The sequence below is a fragment of the Capsicum annuum genome, chromosome 9 (assembly GCF_002878395.1).
Source record: "Capsicum annuum cultivar UCD-10X-F1 chromosome 9, UCD10Xv1.1, whole genome shotgun sequence".
NCBI classification, from domain to species: domain Eukaryota; kingdom Viridiplantae; phylum Streptophyta; class Magnoliopsida; order Solanales; family Solanaceae; genus Capsicum; species Capsicum annuum.
The window spans coordinates 218369146-218387874 of NC_061119.1; the positions used below are offsets into that span (position 1 = coordinate 218369146).

The window sequence follows — 18729 nt, forward strand, 5'->3', positions numbered from 1 at the left end:
GTTTCAAATCAAATACTGCCACGTAAAATAAAACAAAGAAAATAGTACTTTTTTCGTTTCATTCTAAATATTGTCATTTTTATTTTGTTTCGTCTCAAAAAAATATCATATTTTCTTATTTGGTAACTATTTAAAGACATAATTTCACTTCTACCCTTATTATTCTCGCTAATAAAGTCTCACTTTATTAAAGATCGTAGTAATATATTTTTTAATAAAAGATAATTTAATAAACGTTATCAAATCTTTTCTTATTTTTTAAATTTTGTATCCGATCAAATTATACCACATAAAATAGGATAGAGAAACTATTAATTATTAGTGCATTTAAACTTTAAAGAAAGAGATAGAAAGTTGTCTGCCAATAATATTGTCTGTCATTTTATTTGTGCTAGATATATAGAAGTTCGTGCCAGCACGAGGCCGGCACAACGACCGATAACCTTCCATCCCTAACCCTCTACCCTAATTCGCGTCCTCCACACCGTCCTAGCAAGGGTCATATCCTCCGTAAGCTGTAACTACTTCATATCATGCCTAATCGTCTCTCTTCAATATTTCTTCGGTCTACCTCTACCCCATCTAAAATCAGCGATAGCCAGTGTCTCACACCTCCGCACTGGAGCATTGATCAGAGTTCCTCCTCATCACGTGTCCGAACTAACGTAACCTTACTTCTCGCACCTTGTCCTCCACCGAAGCTACTCCCACCTTCTCCCAAATAATCTCATTCATCAAACCGAACCCAAACCGAACCGACGTAATACATATATAATTTTAATTTTTTATACTCAAAAAAATATTACTTATAATCCACTTTCTAATTACTTTTATTATTTTTTTATATTCAGAAAATAGATATATATTTTTGGACCTTTTAATTATAGTATTTTTTCATTAATAACAAATTAATACAAAGTCCAATATCTATATCTATAATCTATATCTATATCTATATCTATAATCTATATCTACAATATATTAAAAGTGTGAAGGGCCTTAAAAATATTGTTTGAACTTTTTGTCTTTCATTAAAAATTTTCGCTTTAGACAAAATTATTTTTTCACTATTTTTTGTCTGATTTTTAAAAGTTAATAATTAATTAATATATATTTATGGTAAAACTTTTTCTTATTAGAAGTCGTCAGAATTAATTACAACTAATATTTTTTTGATTCATTTAAGAATTATAAAACAACTAAATTTGATTTTAATAAGATTTGAAAAATCTAGAAACAAATATAAAAGCCTTAGAATAAGAAAAATTTAATAAGTATTAAATTTTAAAATTTTTAAATACATAATAAGAAATGTCTTTTTATTATTTTATCAAATTTTTATATAAGTATTTTTACTAAAAAAACATGTCCCACCTCAAAAAGAAAAAAAATAAGTAGTGTCAGATTATAGTTAGCATACAACCTAATTTCTTTCTTTTAAGTATGATTTTTGATTTAATTAGGAGTCCTTAATTTTCTTTTCTTTTAAGTTTCGTTTGTCTTGATTTTCTATAGTAATTAGTTTTTTTATGAAAAAAGTTTCTAAAATTAGATTAGATTTCTTCCATGTTTCATCAACTCTTTCTTAAAAGGAAAAAAAATTGTACATCTATATATTGAGCATTCCTTTTTTCCAATAAATAATAGAATAACATTCACAATTTAATTGTTAAAGAGTATGTTCAAGAGAAGATTAGTTTTATGTTCTTTAATATTAGTTTTTAATTTGTAGGTCAACAATATTAAATATTATGCATCTTTTATTAACGTTTTTTTATCATATAATTTATTGTAATTTTAATTGTTGGCTTTCACATGATGTGCAGGTAAAGAAAAATTATGTGAGTGTGTGGATGAGACTTCGTGTCGATTACGAGAGAATTTAAAGGTGTATTTTTTTAAAAAAAGAATTATTTCTCATTCATATTAGCATGATTTATGTTATTAAGGCGTTGATTAGAAGTACACGTTCTGCTCTTTGATTCGATTTTATCAAATTTCAATTCAATTCTTTAATTTACAATTTTAAAAAGTAGACACCGAACACCGAATCGAACCATTTCAGTTTGGTTTGTTTTCTTTTAACTTCGTTTTTATTTGATTCGGTATTCAGAAATATTTGAACTTTTTGTCCTTCGTTAAAAGTATCTGCTTTAAACAAAATTATTTCTTCAATATTTAAGAATTGAAAAATTATTAAATATTTTAATAAAATATATGTTATGTTTGCGCTATTTTATTAAAGTGTGAAGAATCTTTGAGAAGTGATTTAAATTTTTTGCTCTTCATTAAAATTTTTTGTAATAGACAAAATCATCTAATTTTAAATAATCAAATGTTACACGTGCGAGACACGTGGGGTTTAACTAGTTAATATAAAAACCTAAAACTCTTTAGTTGCTTCACTTTTTACATTTTACTTTCCAAGTTTTCAGAGTGTTCTCATTATTTTCACATCTTACTTTCATCTTACTTTTCTCATTCGTCAAGTTGTGATTTAGGTTTTTTTTCTCTTCTTTCTCTTTTTATGAAATTATGTTATAATTAATTACTTTATGGAGTTATGTTTTTAATAAGTTTTCTAATTCTTCATTCTTTTGTGTGCTCACATTTTATGTGAAGGAAACTTTCAGACAAGTTACTGTGACTAGTAACTTAAAAATTGAACTACTTAGGTATCCACATATTACTTTGAGAGATAGTAGTTTAGACGTCTTAGTAATTTGCTAACTTAACTTTTATTGGAACTACTCTATGACCATTTTTTTTTTATTTTTTTGGTGAAAACATTTAATTTTTTTTTTCAATCACATTATAATTGTAAAAAAAACGAGAAAATCGAAAAATCAAAAAAATCGAAAAAAACCCGACTAAAAATGAAATAAAAAAATCGATTGCATATTGGTTTGATTTGGTTTATAGATTTAAAAAACCGACATTATTGATTTAGTTATATTTTAATAAAAAATCGAACCAACCCGAACTATGTAGAACCCTAATTAAGTCCATGACCTATGTTGCATTTTAATCATGCAAATCTAACAGATTAAACTCTTTTTTCTATAAATTCTTTTGAAATAGTATATGAAATTATAGATAAAATATTAATTTATTTTAAAAGATATTTATATGAAATGTATGAAAAGCCATTATATGAGCTCACTTTGCCTATAAATAAAGCAACTATCTTACTCTCCCACTCACATTTCTCCTTTCTTTATTCTTCATTTTATATCATTTAATTATTTTAATATTTTATTTTTCTAATTTAACTTGTTGGTATTAATAAATTTTGCTAATTCATGCTTCTTCTAATTAATTAATTTATCATAGTAATATTTATTTAATTTGTCAGTATCATTATTTTGTTAATAATAAAAATAATATTATTGTATTTCTCTAGTTTCTTCTTCTTCTTCTTTTTTTCAAAATCAATAATAATGAAGATTAATATAATAGAATCAACAATGGTGAAACCATCAAAGCCAACTCCTTCAGAAATATTATTTAACTCAAATACTGATTTAGTTGTTAAAAGTCATGTTTTGACTGTTTATTTCTTCAAGCCAAATACTATTACCACTAATTTTTTTGATATAAAAATTATGAAAGAGGGTTTAAGTAATGTTTTAGTATCATTTTATCCAATGGCTGGAAGATTAATATGGGGTAATTATAAGGATAATAATGGAGGAGAAAAAAGAATGGAAATTAATTGTAATGAAGAAGGTGTATTATTTGTTGAAGCAAAATGTGATGATACTATTATTGATGATTTTGGTGATTTTGTTCCAAGTTTGGAAATGGAGAAATTAATTCCAAATAGTTGTGGTGACATTTTTATTCTTCCACTTGTCATGACTCAGGTATTTTAATTTTCTTTTGATTTGTTTTTTATCTATTTTATTTCAGTTTCATGCATTAAAGTTTTCATTATTTGTGGAGTCGGGGAAGGGTTGGACCACAGTGGTTCATTTTATGTAGTCTCATCCTGCACTTCTGCAAGGAGTTGTTTTCACGGCTTGAACCCGGGGTCATATGGTCACATGATAATAATTTTACTAGTTATTTCAAATAGCGTGAGTAGAGACGGATCTAGGATCCGGACTGTCCGGGTGACAAGTAAACTGTGACCTTTGCCGGTGATGTCAAAAAAATTGATGTTAGCAGTAAGGAAGACCTAAAAAAGCAGAGAGCGATGATGATTTGGGATTTGAGAGGAATAGGTTTTTTTAAAATTTGAGGAGAGAGAATAAAATTATACATTTTTTAAAAATGAATATTAACTATTAATATTTGGAAAATAAAAAAATTAGTACAATTATTAATTAATATAAGTCAACTTTTCTTTATATATATATATATAAAGCTTTCGTCGAAGTTTGCGGGTGGCGTGCCACCCTCACCGCTCTTAATAGATCCGTCCCTGAGGGTGAGGTGGGAGAAGGATTGGACCACAAAGGTTTAGTTTACGCAGTCTCATCCTACACTTCTGCAAGGAGTTATTTTTACGGCTTGAATCCGTGACCACATGATTACATGACAATAATTTTATCAGTTATTCAAATAGCATGAGGTCGGGGAAGGATTGGACCCCAAGGGTTCATTTTACGTAGTCTCGTCCTGCACTTTCTGCAAAAGGTTGTTTCCATGGCTTGAATCTGTGACCTCATGATCACATCACAACAATTTTACCAGTCTGATTTTTTTCATTCATATATACAACAAAATATATACTTCCTCCGTTTTAAAAAGAATAATCTACTTTTCTTTTTAACTCATTTGAAAACGAATCACTGGTGTTTTTTTTTTTTTTTTTTTGGTTAGGTGACTCGTTTCAAGTGTGGTGGAGTCTGCTTAGGTCTTGGTATTTCACACACATTAGTTGATGGTGTTTCAGGCATGCATTTTATAAAATCGTGGTCAGAAATGACACGTGGATTCTCTGTCATCACGGTCCCACCGGTGTTCGATCGGTCTTTCCTTCGTGCACGGGACCCACCGAGACCGACCTTTGATCATGTCGAGTATCACCCTCCACCGACCCTGAAGAACATCCAGGGTCAAGTTGATCAAGTTAACGTCCCAAACTCCAGTACCACGGCCATGTTTAAGATCACAAGCGACCAACTGACCCTCCTCAAAACCAAATCCGAGTACAATGGAAGCACTTACGAAGTCATCGCGGCTCATATCTGGCGTTGCATGTGTAAGGCACGTACCCTAGATGACGACCAGTTGACAAAGTTAAAGGCTGCTACAAATGGTAGGACAAGACTCTGTCCTCCCCCACCACAAGGTTATATAGGAAATGTTGTCTTCACAGCTACACCAATAGCGAAATCCGGCGAACTTCTATCAGAGCCACTAGCTATAACTGCGCGAAGAATTCACGATGCAGTGATAAGAATGAACGACGAATACTTAAGATCGGCCATAGATTACCTCGAATTAAACAAAGATTCATATAAATCAATCCAATGGCCTATTTTTGATCCAAATCCTAATGTTAAAATTAACACTTGGAGTAAGTTGCCAGTCTATGATTGTGATTTTGGATGGGGAAAGCCAATTCATATGGGACCTGCTTCTCTTTTGAATGAAGGATTGGTGTATATTTTGCCAAGTTCAAATAATGACAAGAGTTTGACATTGGCTATGTGTTTAAATTCTCATCATATGCCACTTCTTGAGAAGTATTTGTATGACTTCTGAAAAGTTTGGTCTCTGTATTGTTCCAATTTTCTCGAATGTCCTCGATCTGACAGGGCATGATTATATTTAAGTGTGTTTGAGTGTTGGTTTTTATTAAGGTTGGTGTTTGGGGATATTTGGGTGTGTGGGTGGGTGAGGGGTTGGGGTTGGGGGTTGAATTGTTTTTTCAAATTTTTTTTAATTGTAATAAAAAGAAATGGAGACACAATGTAATATCTACTTTGATATATTTATTGTTTGTAATAATTTAATATGTTGTTGATTCTTGAGTTATCATGTAGTTTCTTATTCTTCTATGTATATTACTATCTATTGGTCTTTTTATTTTATAGCATATTATTTCGCTCGTATTTTTTCTTTTAATCATGTGTCTAGTACTTTTATTTTGAGTCGAGGATCTATTCGAAAAACTCTCTCTACCTCGCATAGGTCCGAGGGTTCATTCGAAATATTCTCTCTACCTTATATAGGTAGCGATAACTGATAAGGACGGCATATATCTTATCCTCTTTATACTCCCCTTGTGAGATTATATTAAGTATATTGTTGTTGTTGTAATTAAAATCTTTGATGCCAAGTGTTCTACTGTGAGCACAACACGTGATGTATGAGCTATAAAGTGCACGTTATGTCCGTCCCTCCAAAGCAACACAATATATATTTTTGGTCGTCACGAGCAAACTCGAGAAGTTTTACCCAAAACGCATTTAGATGCCCGCACCCGCATCAGTTTATAGGGTAACATACACGAAAAACAGCAAAAAACCATCAATTATGTTATTTCGCTCATATGTCTTAAAAAAGTTCAGTTCGACTCTCCAAAGCAACACAATCTATTTAATAGATCGTCGAGAGCGACTCGAAAAATTTCGCCCAACATGCATTCGGACGCCCACACCCCTATCAATCCACAGGCGTTGCACATGAAAATCTCCTCAATTCTTGCTATTTGACTTGTATTTCTTAGAAAAAAGCTCTGACCGTCATCCAAAGCAACTCAATTCATTTAATAGACCGTCATGAGTGAATTCAAGAAGTTTAATTCACCTCAAAAAAAAAAAAAATTAGCAAGAATTTATTAATCTAAGCTATTAAAGTGACTTAAGACACACATGTACTACTTAAAAGTAAATTTATTTACCACAGTAGCCCGAGAAGAATGATGTGGCAAATAAAAAATTAATATTTTAATAAACGTGAGTGAAGTGAAAATAATAATTTAAACCCAATAAATTAACCACGTGTCAGTTTTTAATTGATGCGACTAGAAATTTTTAGCGCGTGGACTCTCCGTGATCATGGTCCCACCATTCATTAACAGATCCCTCCTCCGTGCACGGGACCCACCAACACCACTGGCCTTTGATCATGTCGAGTATCACCCCCTACAAACCCTAAATACCGTCCCAAAGTCATGTACTAATGTCATCTTTAAGATCACAAGCGACCAACTGTCCTTTCTCAGAACTAGGTCCGAGCACAAGGGCATGACTTTTGAGGTCCTCGCGGCCCATATTTGGCATTGCATGTCTAAGGCACGTGGACTAGACGATGACCAATTGACCACGTATCATTTTTTAATTGATACGATCAATTCTTTTAAAAAATTTAAGCTCACTTTCATAAAACTCTCAATTCTACTCCTTTTTACTGAAATTATAGTACATGGTCACTTTAATAGTTTAGATATGTCTTTTAACTTTTTGCATTAAATTAATTAACAATTAATTTGCATTGAATTTTATAACAATTTCTGGTTTCTTTTGTGGCATTTGATTAAAATTTTGCCTACTTACTAGTTTGAAATTTTTACTTTGATAGTGTCATTTTCTTTGAATAGTACTATGTATCATTAAATTTGAGTGTCAATTATTTGAGTGAGTAGGTAGTATCATAAATACGTAGTTAATTAAATGATGACAAGAGTTTGGCATTGGCTATGTGTTTACATTCTCATCACATGCCACTTTTTGAGAAGTATTTGTTTGGTCTATGTATCGTTTTAATTTTATCGAATGTCCTCGATCTGATAGGGCATGATTATATCTAAGTGTGTTTGAGTGTTTTTTTTAATTAAGGTTGGTGTTTGGGGATATTATGTTATTTCGCTCATATGTCTTAAAAAAGCTCAATTCGACTCTCCAAAGCAACACAATCTATTTAATAGATCGTCGAGAGCGGACTCGAAAATTTTCGCCCAACATGCATTCGGACGCCCACACCCCTATCAATCCATAGGCGTTGCACATGAAAAATCTCCTCAATTCTTGCTATTTCGCTTGTATGTCTTAGAAAAAAGCTCTGACCGTCATCCAAAGCAACTCAATTCATTTAATAGATCGTCATGAGTAGGGGTGTGCATCGGTCGGTTCGGTTCGATTTTTCGTGTTATTGGTTCGGTTTATCGATTTTCGGATTTTAAATATGTAAAACCAATAACCAACCAATAAGATATTTTCTTATCGGTTTCGATTTATCGGTTTTTGATCCTTAACGGTTCGGTTTTCGGTTTAACCAATAAGAAAATACTTATAAAATAGAAATAGTAACAACTAACATAAAAATATGAAATCTTAATTACTGCCAAAACCTACGCAATCCATTTTAGTTTATAAAAATCTTCAAACTTGAACAGAATGCTAGTTAGGAAAAAAATTGAATCCTAATTGTTGGAAGCTATAAATGCTTCAAGTTTTTTATTATGATAATAGCCAAACTTTATATTGTGCCTTTGTTGCCCTGAATATGTTAATACTTTGTGAATCACTGATTTATGAATTAGTAGTGCATATAATCTATATACATACACATCTCTCTCTCTCTATATATATATACATATATATATATAGAGAGAGAGATATTTAAATATATAACATAAATAGGGATAAAACAATAACTTAGTGTATCCTTATTGGGTTATCGGTTTAATCGATAACCCAACAAGCTAAAATCAATACCGAACTGTTTACCCAATAAATTTTTTTATAAAATCAATAAAAAACCGTTAACCCGATAACCTAATATCAATAACCCAATAACATTTTAATCGGTTCAATTTTTGCACAACCCTAGTCATGAGCAAACTCAAGAAGTTTAATTCACCTCAAAAAAAAAATTAGCAACAATTAACTTACATTCCTAAACAACATAAAATCATCATTAATCTAATTAAATGATAGATTATATAAGGATAAAGACATCAAAACTACCTTTAACTATACCTAAAAAGTTGAAGATAAACCTAAGCTATTAAAGTGACCTAAAAAACACATGTACTGCTTAAAAGTGAATTTATTTACCACTGCAGCCCGGAAAAAATGACGTGGCAAGTAAAAAATTAATATTTTAATAAACGAGAGTGAAGTGAAAATAATAATTTATACTCACTAAATTAACCACGTGTCAGTTTTTAATTGATGCGACTAGAAATTTTTAGCGCGTGGACTCTCCGTGATCATGGTCCCACCATTCATTAACAGATCCCTCCTCCGTGCACGGGACCCACCAACACCACCGGCCTTTGATCATGTCGAGTATCACCCCTACAAACCCTAAATACCGTCCCAAAGTCATGTACTAATGTCATCTTTAAGATCACAAGCGACCAACTGTCCTTTCTCAGAACTAGGTCCGAGCACAAGGGCACGACTTTTGAGGTCCTCGCGGTCCATATTTGGCATTGCATGTCTAAGGCACGTGGACTAGACGATGACCAATTGACCACGTGTCATTTTTTAATTGATACGACCAATTTTTTTTCAAAAATTAAGCTCACTTTAATAAAACATTCAATTCCACTCCTTTTCACTGAAATTCTAGTACATGATCACTTTAATAGTTTAAATATGTCTTCGACTTTTTGCATTAAATTAATAAACAATTAATTTGCATTGAATTTTATAACAATTTCTTATTTCTTTTTGTAGCATTTGATTAAAATTTTGCCTACTTACTAATTTGAATAGTACTATGTATCATTAAATTTGAGTCTCAATTATTTGAGTGAGCAGGTAGTATCATAAATATGTAGTTAATTAAATTATAACTCATTGTGGTTCAAATTTGAGTCTCAATTATTTAAGTGAAGTAGATAATAATTTATGTAAGGGTAGGATAATATTTACAAAAATATTTGAACTTTGAACGAATTTTTAATTGAGCATACTGAACTTTACAGGGTTCCTATTACCTCCTTAAACTTTTTAAAGTGGATTTAATTTCCCGTCCCGAAACTCTATACCCAGTTTCGGCGGCTGGCGGTGTAATAAATGCGCCAAATCTAGTTGTAAACGCGCCAGTTTCGGCGGCTGGCGGTGTAATTACACGCGCCAACTTCATATTTACACAAGTCCAAGTGGGAAGATATATGCCATTAAAATACGAAAAAAAAATTCTAGAGGGTAATAGGACCCCCGCAAAGTTTAATATGCTCAACTGAAAATCCAATCAAAGTTAAAGTAATTTTATGAGTATTATCCCCAAGGGGGTATTAGTTGTAAATAGTTTGTTTATATATGGGGTATGTATGAATGCACTTTATCATAAAAAATAATGACACGAATAAATTTTTTCTGTTACGACAAAGGTGTAGACGAGCCAACTTTAACAACTATGACATAATTGGGTCAAACTTTTAACGAATGACATAAATAAATTATTTTTAATAGTCTGATGAAATATTTGAGTTTTTTCCTTATTTAAAAAAAGTGTGTGTATACCCCATAAGACAATAAATAAGATATTATTATTTTTCTGAAGAGATAAACATTTTGTATCGTCCTAACTATGAACAAATTTGGTACAGAACACTTTAATTTTACGGGGTTCTATTATCGCTGAACTCAATTTTAGTATATTTTTGTCAACCTTTTTAGTCGATGTGACACCACGCGTGAATACCCAGTCCTAAGTGTGATAGCTCTAATCAATAGAAATTAGCCACGTGTCATTGATAAAGTTAAAAAGATTGACAAAAATTACACTAAAATTGAGTTAAGTGAATAATAAGACCCCCATAAATTAAAATTAAAACGTGTCATGACAAATTTGATCATAGTTCAGAGGTACGAGATGCTATCTCTTTTCTAAAACTTTTTTCTCATGAAAAAATCTTTTTTTTCCTATTTAACACATCCATAATATATAATTCAAGCTATACCAATATGGGTTGTGGTGCAGTGGATGGGGCTGCTCCACCCTTAACCAGAGATCGAAGGTTCAACCCTGGGTATAGAGAAAACTCTGTTGAGAGCGCTGCCACCTTAATGGTCCCTGCAACGCACGGTTCGAATTAATTGGGGCTCCAATGCGGACACCGGACACCAGATAGAAAACCCAAAAAAAAAAAAAATTCAAGCTGTAAATATTCCTCTTCCTACGGTACACAAAAATTCATCCTCTTCCCTCTCATTATTGTAGTTATCTAGCTTCTTCTTCTTCTTCTTTTTCTTCTTTCTTTCTTTTTTTTTAAGTGAAAATAAATAATAATGAAGATTAATATAATAGAATCAACAATGGTGAAACCATCAAAGCCAACTCCTTCAAAAATATTATGGAACTCAATTCTTGATTTACTAGTTAGAAGCTATGTTCCAACTATTTATTTTTACAAGCCAACTATTAGTACTAGTAATTTTTTTGATATAAAAATTATGAAAGAGGGTTTAAGTAATGTTTTAGTATCATTTTATCCAATGGCTGGAAGATTAATATGGAGTAATAATAATAATGGAGAAGAAAAAAGAATGGAAATTAATTGTAATGGTGAAGGTGTATTATTTGTTGAAGCACAATGTGATGATATTATTATTGATGATTTTGGTGATTTTGTTCCAAGTTCGGAAATGAAGAAATTAATTCCTAGTGTTGATACTTGTGTTGATGACATCTCTTCTTTTCCTCTTGTGATATTACAGGTATTTTAAATATTTTTTTTAATATTTTATTTCAATATTAGACATATATATATATATATATATATATGGTGTCCTTGGGATGGCTCAGTTGGTTTGGAGGGTGATTATCCGCATGGATGATTCGGCCTTCTGAGTCGAGCCTGTCGCACAGGGCAAAGGTTGTAGTGGTTGTGGGTTTAGTGTGTCCTTGGGATGGCTCGATCAGTTGGTTTGGAGGGTGGTTATCCACACGGATGATTCGGTCTTCTGAGTCGAGCCTGTCGCACAGGGCAAAGATTGTAGCGGTTGTGGGTTATACATATCTTATGAATATTTTAGTGTGTCCTTGGGATGACTCGATCAGTTGGTTTGGAGGGTGGTTATCCACACGGATGATCCGGCCTTCTGAATCGAGCCTGTCGCACAGGAAGGGTTATCGTCGCCAGAATTTCGATGGGGAAGAAAGAGAAAATGGTAGAATGCTCATATCTGTGATTGTCGGTTGTCGCCGGCGAAAGGGTTATTATCGCCGGAATTTTGATGGGGAAGAAAGAGTAAAATGCTCAGATCTGTGATTGTTGGCGCTCACTGTTGGTAGTGCTATTTTTTAATAATTATATTTTTTGTTATAGTAATAATTAATTTTATTTTTTCGATGTCTTTGTTAGGTGACTCGTTTCAAGTGTGGCGGAGTCTGCTTAGGTCATGGAATTTTCCACACATTAGTTGATGGTGTTTCAGGCATTCATTTCATCAACGCATGGTCAGAAATGACACGTGGACTCTCCGTGATCACGGTCCCACCGTTCATCGATCGGTCCCTCCTCCGTGCACGGACCCACCAACACCACCGGCCTTTGATCATGTCGAGTATCACCCCTTACAAACCCTAAATACCGTTCCAAAGTCATGTACTAACGCCATCTTTAAGATCACAAGCGACCAACTGACCCTTCTCAGGACCAGGTCCGAGGAGCACGTGGGCACGACTTTCGAGGTCCTCGCGGCCCATATTTGGCGTTGCATGTCTAAGGCACGTGGACTCGACGACGACCAATTGATCACAAAGTTAAAGATCAATACAGATGGTAGGACAAGACTTTGTCCTCCCTTGCCACAAGGTTATTTAGGAAATGTCGTCTTCACAGCTATGCCAATGGCTAAATCTGGTGAACTTCAATCGGAGCCACTGACGATAACTGCACGACGAGTTCATGACGCAGTGGCAAGAATGAACGATGAATATTTAAGATCCGCGATAGATTACCTCGAATTAATCCCAGATTTATCTAAACTAATCCTATTTCCTAATTTTCCTAGTCCTAATCTTAAGATTAACAGTTGGACTAAGATGCCTATTCATGATTCAGATTTTGGATGGGGAAAGCCAATTCATATGGGACCTGCTCGTATTTTGTGTGAAGGGACAGTCTACATTTTGCCAAGTCCAAATGACGACAAGAGTTTAAGGATACTTATGTCTTTGGATTCTGATCATACGTCACTTTTTGAGAAATATTTGTATGACTTCTGAAATAATTTCTGTTTCTGTAACGTTTCAATTTGTTGTTGTTTTTGTTGTTGCTGGGGCGTGGTTATGTAATTTGTATCGTAATTGACTATGTAGTTGATAATGTCTCAAGGTAATAATGAAGCATGTAGCTTTTATAACCTTGTCGTTGGCAAGGAAAAGTATGCCTTAGAACCTTCAATCAGAGCCACTGACGAAAACTGCACGAAGAATTCATGACGCGGTGGCAAGAATGAACGATGAATATTTAAGATCCGCGATAGATTACCTCAAATCTGGTTATGCAGTTTGTATGATAATCGAAACATGTAGTTGCTAATGTCTCAAGGTTACTCACCATGCAGTTTATTTCCATGTTGTTTGGATCTACTTACGTGCATCTTGACTAATTGCACGATGTACTTTCTAGTTTTTCTTGTTTGTTGACTCTGGTTTCTTCTGAATTCTGTGTTTGCTGGAGTGGTTAACAATATCTATCTGTTGAGTAATTTCAAAGGCCTTGGGGAATGCGGACACAAGTGGTGCATGGCTGTCGTCAGCTCGTGCCGTAAGGAAATCCCGAGTAACGAGAGATCCTCCACATGAACGACCCGTCAAGTCCGAACTGACATAGGTGAAAAAAGAGCTCCAGTCAAGTTCGAACTGACATAGGTGAAAAAAGAACTCCAAAAACCATTACATGGGGGTTCTATTTTGAGTCGAGGATCTCCGGAAACAGACTCTGTATCCAACAAAGTAGGGTAAAGTCTACGTGCATCTTGCCTTCTAGAAACTCCACTTATGAAATTACACTGGGTAGGTTGTTGTTGTCGTCTATTTGGGCTTTAAGTGCAAAGTATTATCAAAAGCAAAAAACGCAAAAAAACTCTAAGATCCGTTCGGGCTTTAAGCACAAACCACAAATAAAGCATAAGCTCACCATGTTCTTGTAATAATGAAGCGATGTAGTTTTTATAATCGTGTTGTCTAGATCAACTTACGCGCATCTTGACTAATTGCACGATGTACTTTCTAGTTTTTCTTTTGTTTGTTGCCTTTGGTTTCTTCTGATTATGCTGGAGTGGTTACCAATATCTATCTGTTGAGTAATTTCAAAGGCCTTCGGGAACGCGGACACATGTGGTGCATGACAGTGGCAGAGCCAGAATTTTCACCAAAGGGCTCACAAGTGAACGTAGCAACTAACCGAAGGAGGTTCAACATCTGCTATATATACATAAAAGAAAAAATTAATTAACCATGTATATATATGTATATATAGTATAATTTTCCGTCAATGGGGTTCGGCGAACCCCCTACTATGACAAGTGTAGCTCCGCCCCTGGTGCATGATTGTTGTCAGCTCGTGCCGTAAGGAAATCCTGAGTAACGAGAGAGATTGTCCACATGAACGACCCGTCAAGTTCGAACTGATATAGGTGAAAAAAGAACTCCAAAACCATTACATGGGGGTTTTATTTTGAGTCGAGAAAAAGGATCTATCGGAAACAAACTTTTGTAGGGTAAAATCTACGTACATCTTGCCTTCTTCGATACCCCACTTATGAAATTACACTGGGTATGTTGTTGTTGTTGTCTATTAGGGTTTTAAGTGCAAAGTGTTATCAAAAGCAAAAAGCGCAAAAAAGCTCTAAGATCCATTGGGGCTTTAAGCGCAAACCGCAAATAAAGCGTGAGATTTAATGAAAAAAGGCGCAAAGGGAAAAACAACACAAATATATATGTTTAGTCCAAAACTAACAATCATGAGTGACAAATATATGAACAAAGAAACTACGATAAAGTAAAATATCAATTGTTTGGTATCGCCTCTTCAGAAGAGGCGCTCATTGGCAAGGAAAAGCATGCCTTAGAACCTTGATGATGACGCTGAAGCACACATTAAGCGAGGCGAAACGCTCAACACGTTTTGAGCCTCGCTTCAGGGCTTAAGCGCGCGTTTGATAACACTGAGCCTGTGCGATCTGGAACCTTCAAGGACTACATCTCGTTGCTAGCAATGAACAGTATGTACGTATTACATGTATGTAAGGCCAGTTCAAGCTTGAAAATGCTCGCATTAACACGAAATTTTCTTACCACATTCAACCGAATGCTGTCAAACCCTCACAGCGACAGGGTCTTGCCATGATAATTTTCGTTCTCCCACCCGAGAGGTGCCTTCTCCAACATCTCTACAAACATTCAATAGCTTCACATCATCGTTGAGGTTTCGGATAAGACTTCTGTTTGGTTCCTCGAGCTGCACTTGCTCGAAATTTACTTCTGTTTCCTCTTCACCCGTCTACAGAAATTAGAAAGTCTAGACGTAAATGATGCAAAAAGTAAAACTCACAAAGTAAAACGGAAAGAACACTTCATGCTCAGTTGGATACTTACCGAGATCTCATTCAAATCGAACACTGGAGCACGAGTGGGCAATGCGGCCGCTTTGCCACTATGACCAGTGTCCTGATTTAAATCAGAAGTAGCCGAGGTGCTCTGTAGGATGGCATTGTTCGCTATATACAATCTCTCGTTCTGCTTCAAATCTTCGGCTGGAGATCCTTTAAGGGACGATAAAACTTCCTTTCCACTATATACTATTGATTTACGGTTTAACTCAAAATCTGCATTGTGAAAAACAGCATGTTTTCCATCAACTAAGTTGCGGTTTACATGAACATCAGGCGTCTTTTTTGACGCAGCTACCTTTGCAATCTGTATCCTTCCGTTCTGTTTCGGGCCAGGAAGAGGGGGCAGTTTGTTTTTACTCGTAACTTGCGGTAGTGATACTAGCTCTTTCCCTTTAGGAGGACTTAAGGACTTCAATTGCAAAAGATACGAGTGCCTCTGGCGTAAGAAACTGCAGAATCATGCGAAAAACTGAGCATCAGAGCTCTTTACCCTTAATTCTATTGTTCAAGTAATATTGTATTTGAAACCTACGGTTGAAAACATCGAATTCAAGAACTCCGAAAGAAAATGAAACTATATCAAGCTAATATTAAAACGTTTTGATTAGTCGAACAAACTCACCGAACTTCAGCTAGTAATCTGAGTTTCCTCAGCTTTGAATCCTCCAATTTGTGCATTATGCCGTCAGTTTCCTGTAAATCATAGGTTACATGTAAGCAGACCAATTGATAACGAATACCCGAAAAACAAAACAGTCGTCTACCATCTTGCAGTTTGAAGTAACATTGACTATAATGAATAAAATCTATGAATCGTTATCCCAACACTTTGGTCTAGTGATAAGAGTACACTACGTGATGTCTGGGTTAGGCACATGTCGCGGATTGAACACTCACACAAACAAACGTTAGTATTTCAATGAGGAAGGACGGAGTGTGTCTCCATCATCAAACCGTGTGCCATTGACCCTCAGGAATTTCTCGAGTACAAAAAAAAAAGAACACGCTCCGAGTTGTTCTAGAGAGAATTCCTAGTAAGTCTTAGGATAAAACACAAACAAATTCAACCAAGGGGGACAATCTCAAGAGGGAACCTTAACAACATACCCCGTGTAATACCACAAAGTGGAGTCTCGAGAGGGTAAAGTGCACGCGGACCTTACCCCTACCTAGGTAGAGATGTTGTTTCCGACAGACCCTCAAGTCAAAAAAAGGTTCAAATCCCAACAGAGACAAAAACACTACGTGATCTCTTCCTATCTATCCTAGCCTTAGTGGACAAAGTTACTTAGCACCTATTGCTGGTGCGAGGTGGCAAGCATTCAGTGGTATTAGTCGAGGTGCGCACATGTTTATCGAAAAAATAATAACTCTATGAATCACTGAGAGGAAACATATCAAATCAAACTCAAAGGAAGTACCTACACCAAAAGGCACCATATTTCTTAACAATCAAAAATAACTAGTGATTTTTCCTCATCTCTCCCAACCTCGGCGGACAAAGTTACCTAATACATGTTATTGGTAACAGGTGGTGGCAGGTATTGGAATTAGTCAAGGTGCACGTAAGCTGGCCCGGGAACCACGTTATCAAAATAACAACAACTCTATGAATCATTCAACAGATCAAATCAAACTCAAAGGAAGTACCTACACCAAAAGGCACCATATTTCTTAACAATCAAAAATAACTCGTGATTTTTCCTCATCTCTCCCAACCTCGGCGGACAAAGTTACCTAATACATGTTATTGGTAACAGGTGGTGGCAGGTATCGGAATTAGTCAAGGTGCACGTAAGCTGGCCCGGGAACCACGTTATCAAAATAACAACAACTCTATGAATCATTCAACAGATCAAATCAAACTCAAAGGAATTACCTACACCAAAAGGCACCATATTTCTTAACAATCAAAAATAACTAGTGATTTTTCCTCATCTCTCCCAACCTCGGCAGACAAAGTTACCTAATACATGTTATTGGTAACAGGTGGTGACAGGTATTGGAATTAGTCAAGGTGAGCGTAAGCTGGCCCGGACACCACAGTTATCAAAATAACAACAACTCTATGAATCATTCAACAAATCAAATCAAACTCAAAGGAGGTTCCTACACCAAAAGACACCATATTTCTACCAAGCAAGAACAAGATACTCCATCACAAACAAATCAACACACCAAAAAAACACAGATCTTAATAACAAATGATCAATCCCCCACCCCCATCCCCCACCCCACCCCCCAAAGACAAGATTTTTATACCTTTTGAAGCCCTTTATAGTCCTGCAATAGTCTCTGATGCTTCAACCTGACTTTCGGTTCTTCAAAAACACCATAAGATGATGATTCCAAAGCACCCCTTTTCATCTTTTTAGATCACAGATGAATCAAACTAATCCCTTTACACAGAAAAGATCAGATCTTGGACAAAACAAAGAGACAAAAAAGTTGAAAAAATCAAGAAAAAGGGGGCAAATGAGGCAAAGAAGAGTGGAAAAAAAACAATAATACAACACAGCAATAAGGCCAAACAAGAAAAGGAGTAAATAGAGAAAGAAAGAGAGGTGGTAAGAAAGTTCTCTCTTGACCAAGACAACAAAAAAACTATACATATATATATACTACTATTATACATTGTTGTTGTTTTTGTTATAGGATAGACAATGAACAAGTGATGAAAGGGTGTTGCAGAAAGGGTATTTATGGTATAAAGATTGTGTATCTTTATATCTTTATAGTCATATTTTGTATGTGAGAGGTGTGTTTATTGACATATTGAATGAAGACAGTAGACAGTAGACACCTCTTCTTCCCTTAAATATTCTTGATCTTGTACATAATATATTTGGCCTACCTACTATTAGAAAGAAAAATAGCTTTGTTTAGCTGATTCTTGATGAGGATAGTAACAGACTTAACAGTGGAAAGGATAAATATTAGATTTTTTATTTTTTTTGGTTTGATTCCCATTCGGTGTCCGATATCGAATCCGACTAATTTGGCGGCGCTCCGCGTAAGGCCTCATTCGGAGGGGGATTTTTTCCATATTCAGAACTCAAATACGAGACTTCTAATTAAGGGAGGAGCAGCTTCATCTGTTGCACCACATCCTTTGGTGATAGGATAAATATTAGATTTAATAGCCGTTTGGCCATAGAAATTATTTCACTTTAGTGAAAATACGCTCCGTTTG

The 18729-nt window shown here is 34.7% G+C and overlaps 2 protein-coding genes and 1 pseudogene across 5 annotated transcripts; 2 read left to right on the forward strand and 1 right to left on the reverse strand.

The window, feature by feature from the left end:
• Nucleotides 1-3192: 3192 nt before the first annotated feature.
• Nucleotides 3193-6037, forward strand: LOC107840863 (shikimate O-hydroxycinnamoyltransferase). Its single transcript, XM_016684802.2, has 2 exons — nt 3193-3866; nt 4828-6037. The coding sequence occupies exons 1-2, from the start codon at nt 3441-3443 to the stop codon at nt 5713-5715; spliced, it is 1314 nt and encodes a 437-aa protein (XP_016540288.2). The 5' UTR covers nt 3193-3440; the 3' UTR covers nt 5716-6037.
• Nucleotides 6038-11102: 5065 nt separating this feature from the next.
• Nucleotides 11103-13280, forward strand: LOC107840864 (annotated as a pseudogene).
• Nucleotides 13281-14841: 1561 nt separating this feature from the next.
• On the reverse strand, nt 14842-18435 carry LOC107840865. 4 transcript variants are annotated; one of them, XR_007044657.1, is made up of 5 exons: nt 17799-18405; nt 16159-16229; nt 15520-15985; nt 15220-15442; nt 14842-15133 (listed from the first exon to the last, which is right to left on the reverse strand). XR_007044657.1 is itself a non-coding variant. In XM_016684804.2 (5 exons), exons 1-4 carry the CDS (start codon nt 17901-17903, stop codon nt 15239-15241), a joined length of 828 nt encoding a protein of 275 aa, XP_016540290.2. In that variant the 5' UTR covers nt 17904-18435; the 3' UTR covers nt 14842-15133; nt 15220-15238. The 4 variants fall into 4 exon arrangements, 3 of the variants coding, with proteins under 3 accessions (XP_016540290.2, XP_016540289.2, XP_047252612.1); XM_016684804.2 differs by having other exon boundaries at nt 15220-15424; nt 17799-18435; XM_016684803.2 differs by having other exon boundaries at nt 14842-15424; nt 17799-18435.
• Nucleotides 18436-18729: the final 294 nt, after the last annotated feature.

What these genes read in the sequence shown, in the direction of transcription:
- LOC107840863 (XM_016684802.2), top strand. Translation starts at nt 3,441, where the DNA reads ATGAAGATTAATATAATAGAATCAACAATGGTGAAACCATCAAAGCCA. An exon ending in TTCCACTTGTCATGACTCAG is followed by an intron (nt 3,867 to 4,827) that starts GTATTTTAATTT and finishes TTTTTTGGTTAG; the next exon opens with GTGACTCGTTTCAAGTGTGG.
- LOC107840865 (XM_016684804.2), bottom strand. Translation starts at nt 17,903, where the DNA reads ATGAAAAGGGGTGCTTTGGAATCATCATCTTATGGTGTTTTTGAAGAA. An exon ending in ACTATAAAGGGCTTCAAAAG is followed by an intron (nt 16,230 to 17,798) that starts GTATAAAAATCT and finishes TATGATTTACAG; the next exon opens with GAAACTGACGGCATAATGCA. An exon ending in AGATTACTAGCTGAAGTTCG is followed by an intron (nt 15,986 to 16,158) that starts GTGAGTTTGTTC and finishes ATGATTCTGCAG; the next exon opens with TTTCTTACGCCAGAGGCACT.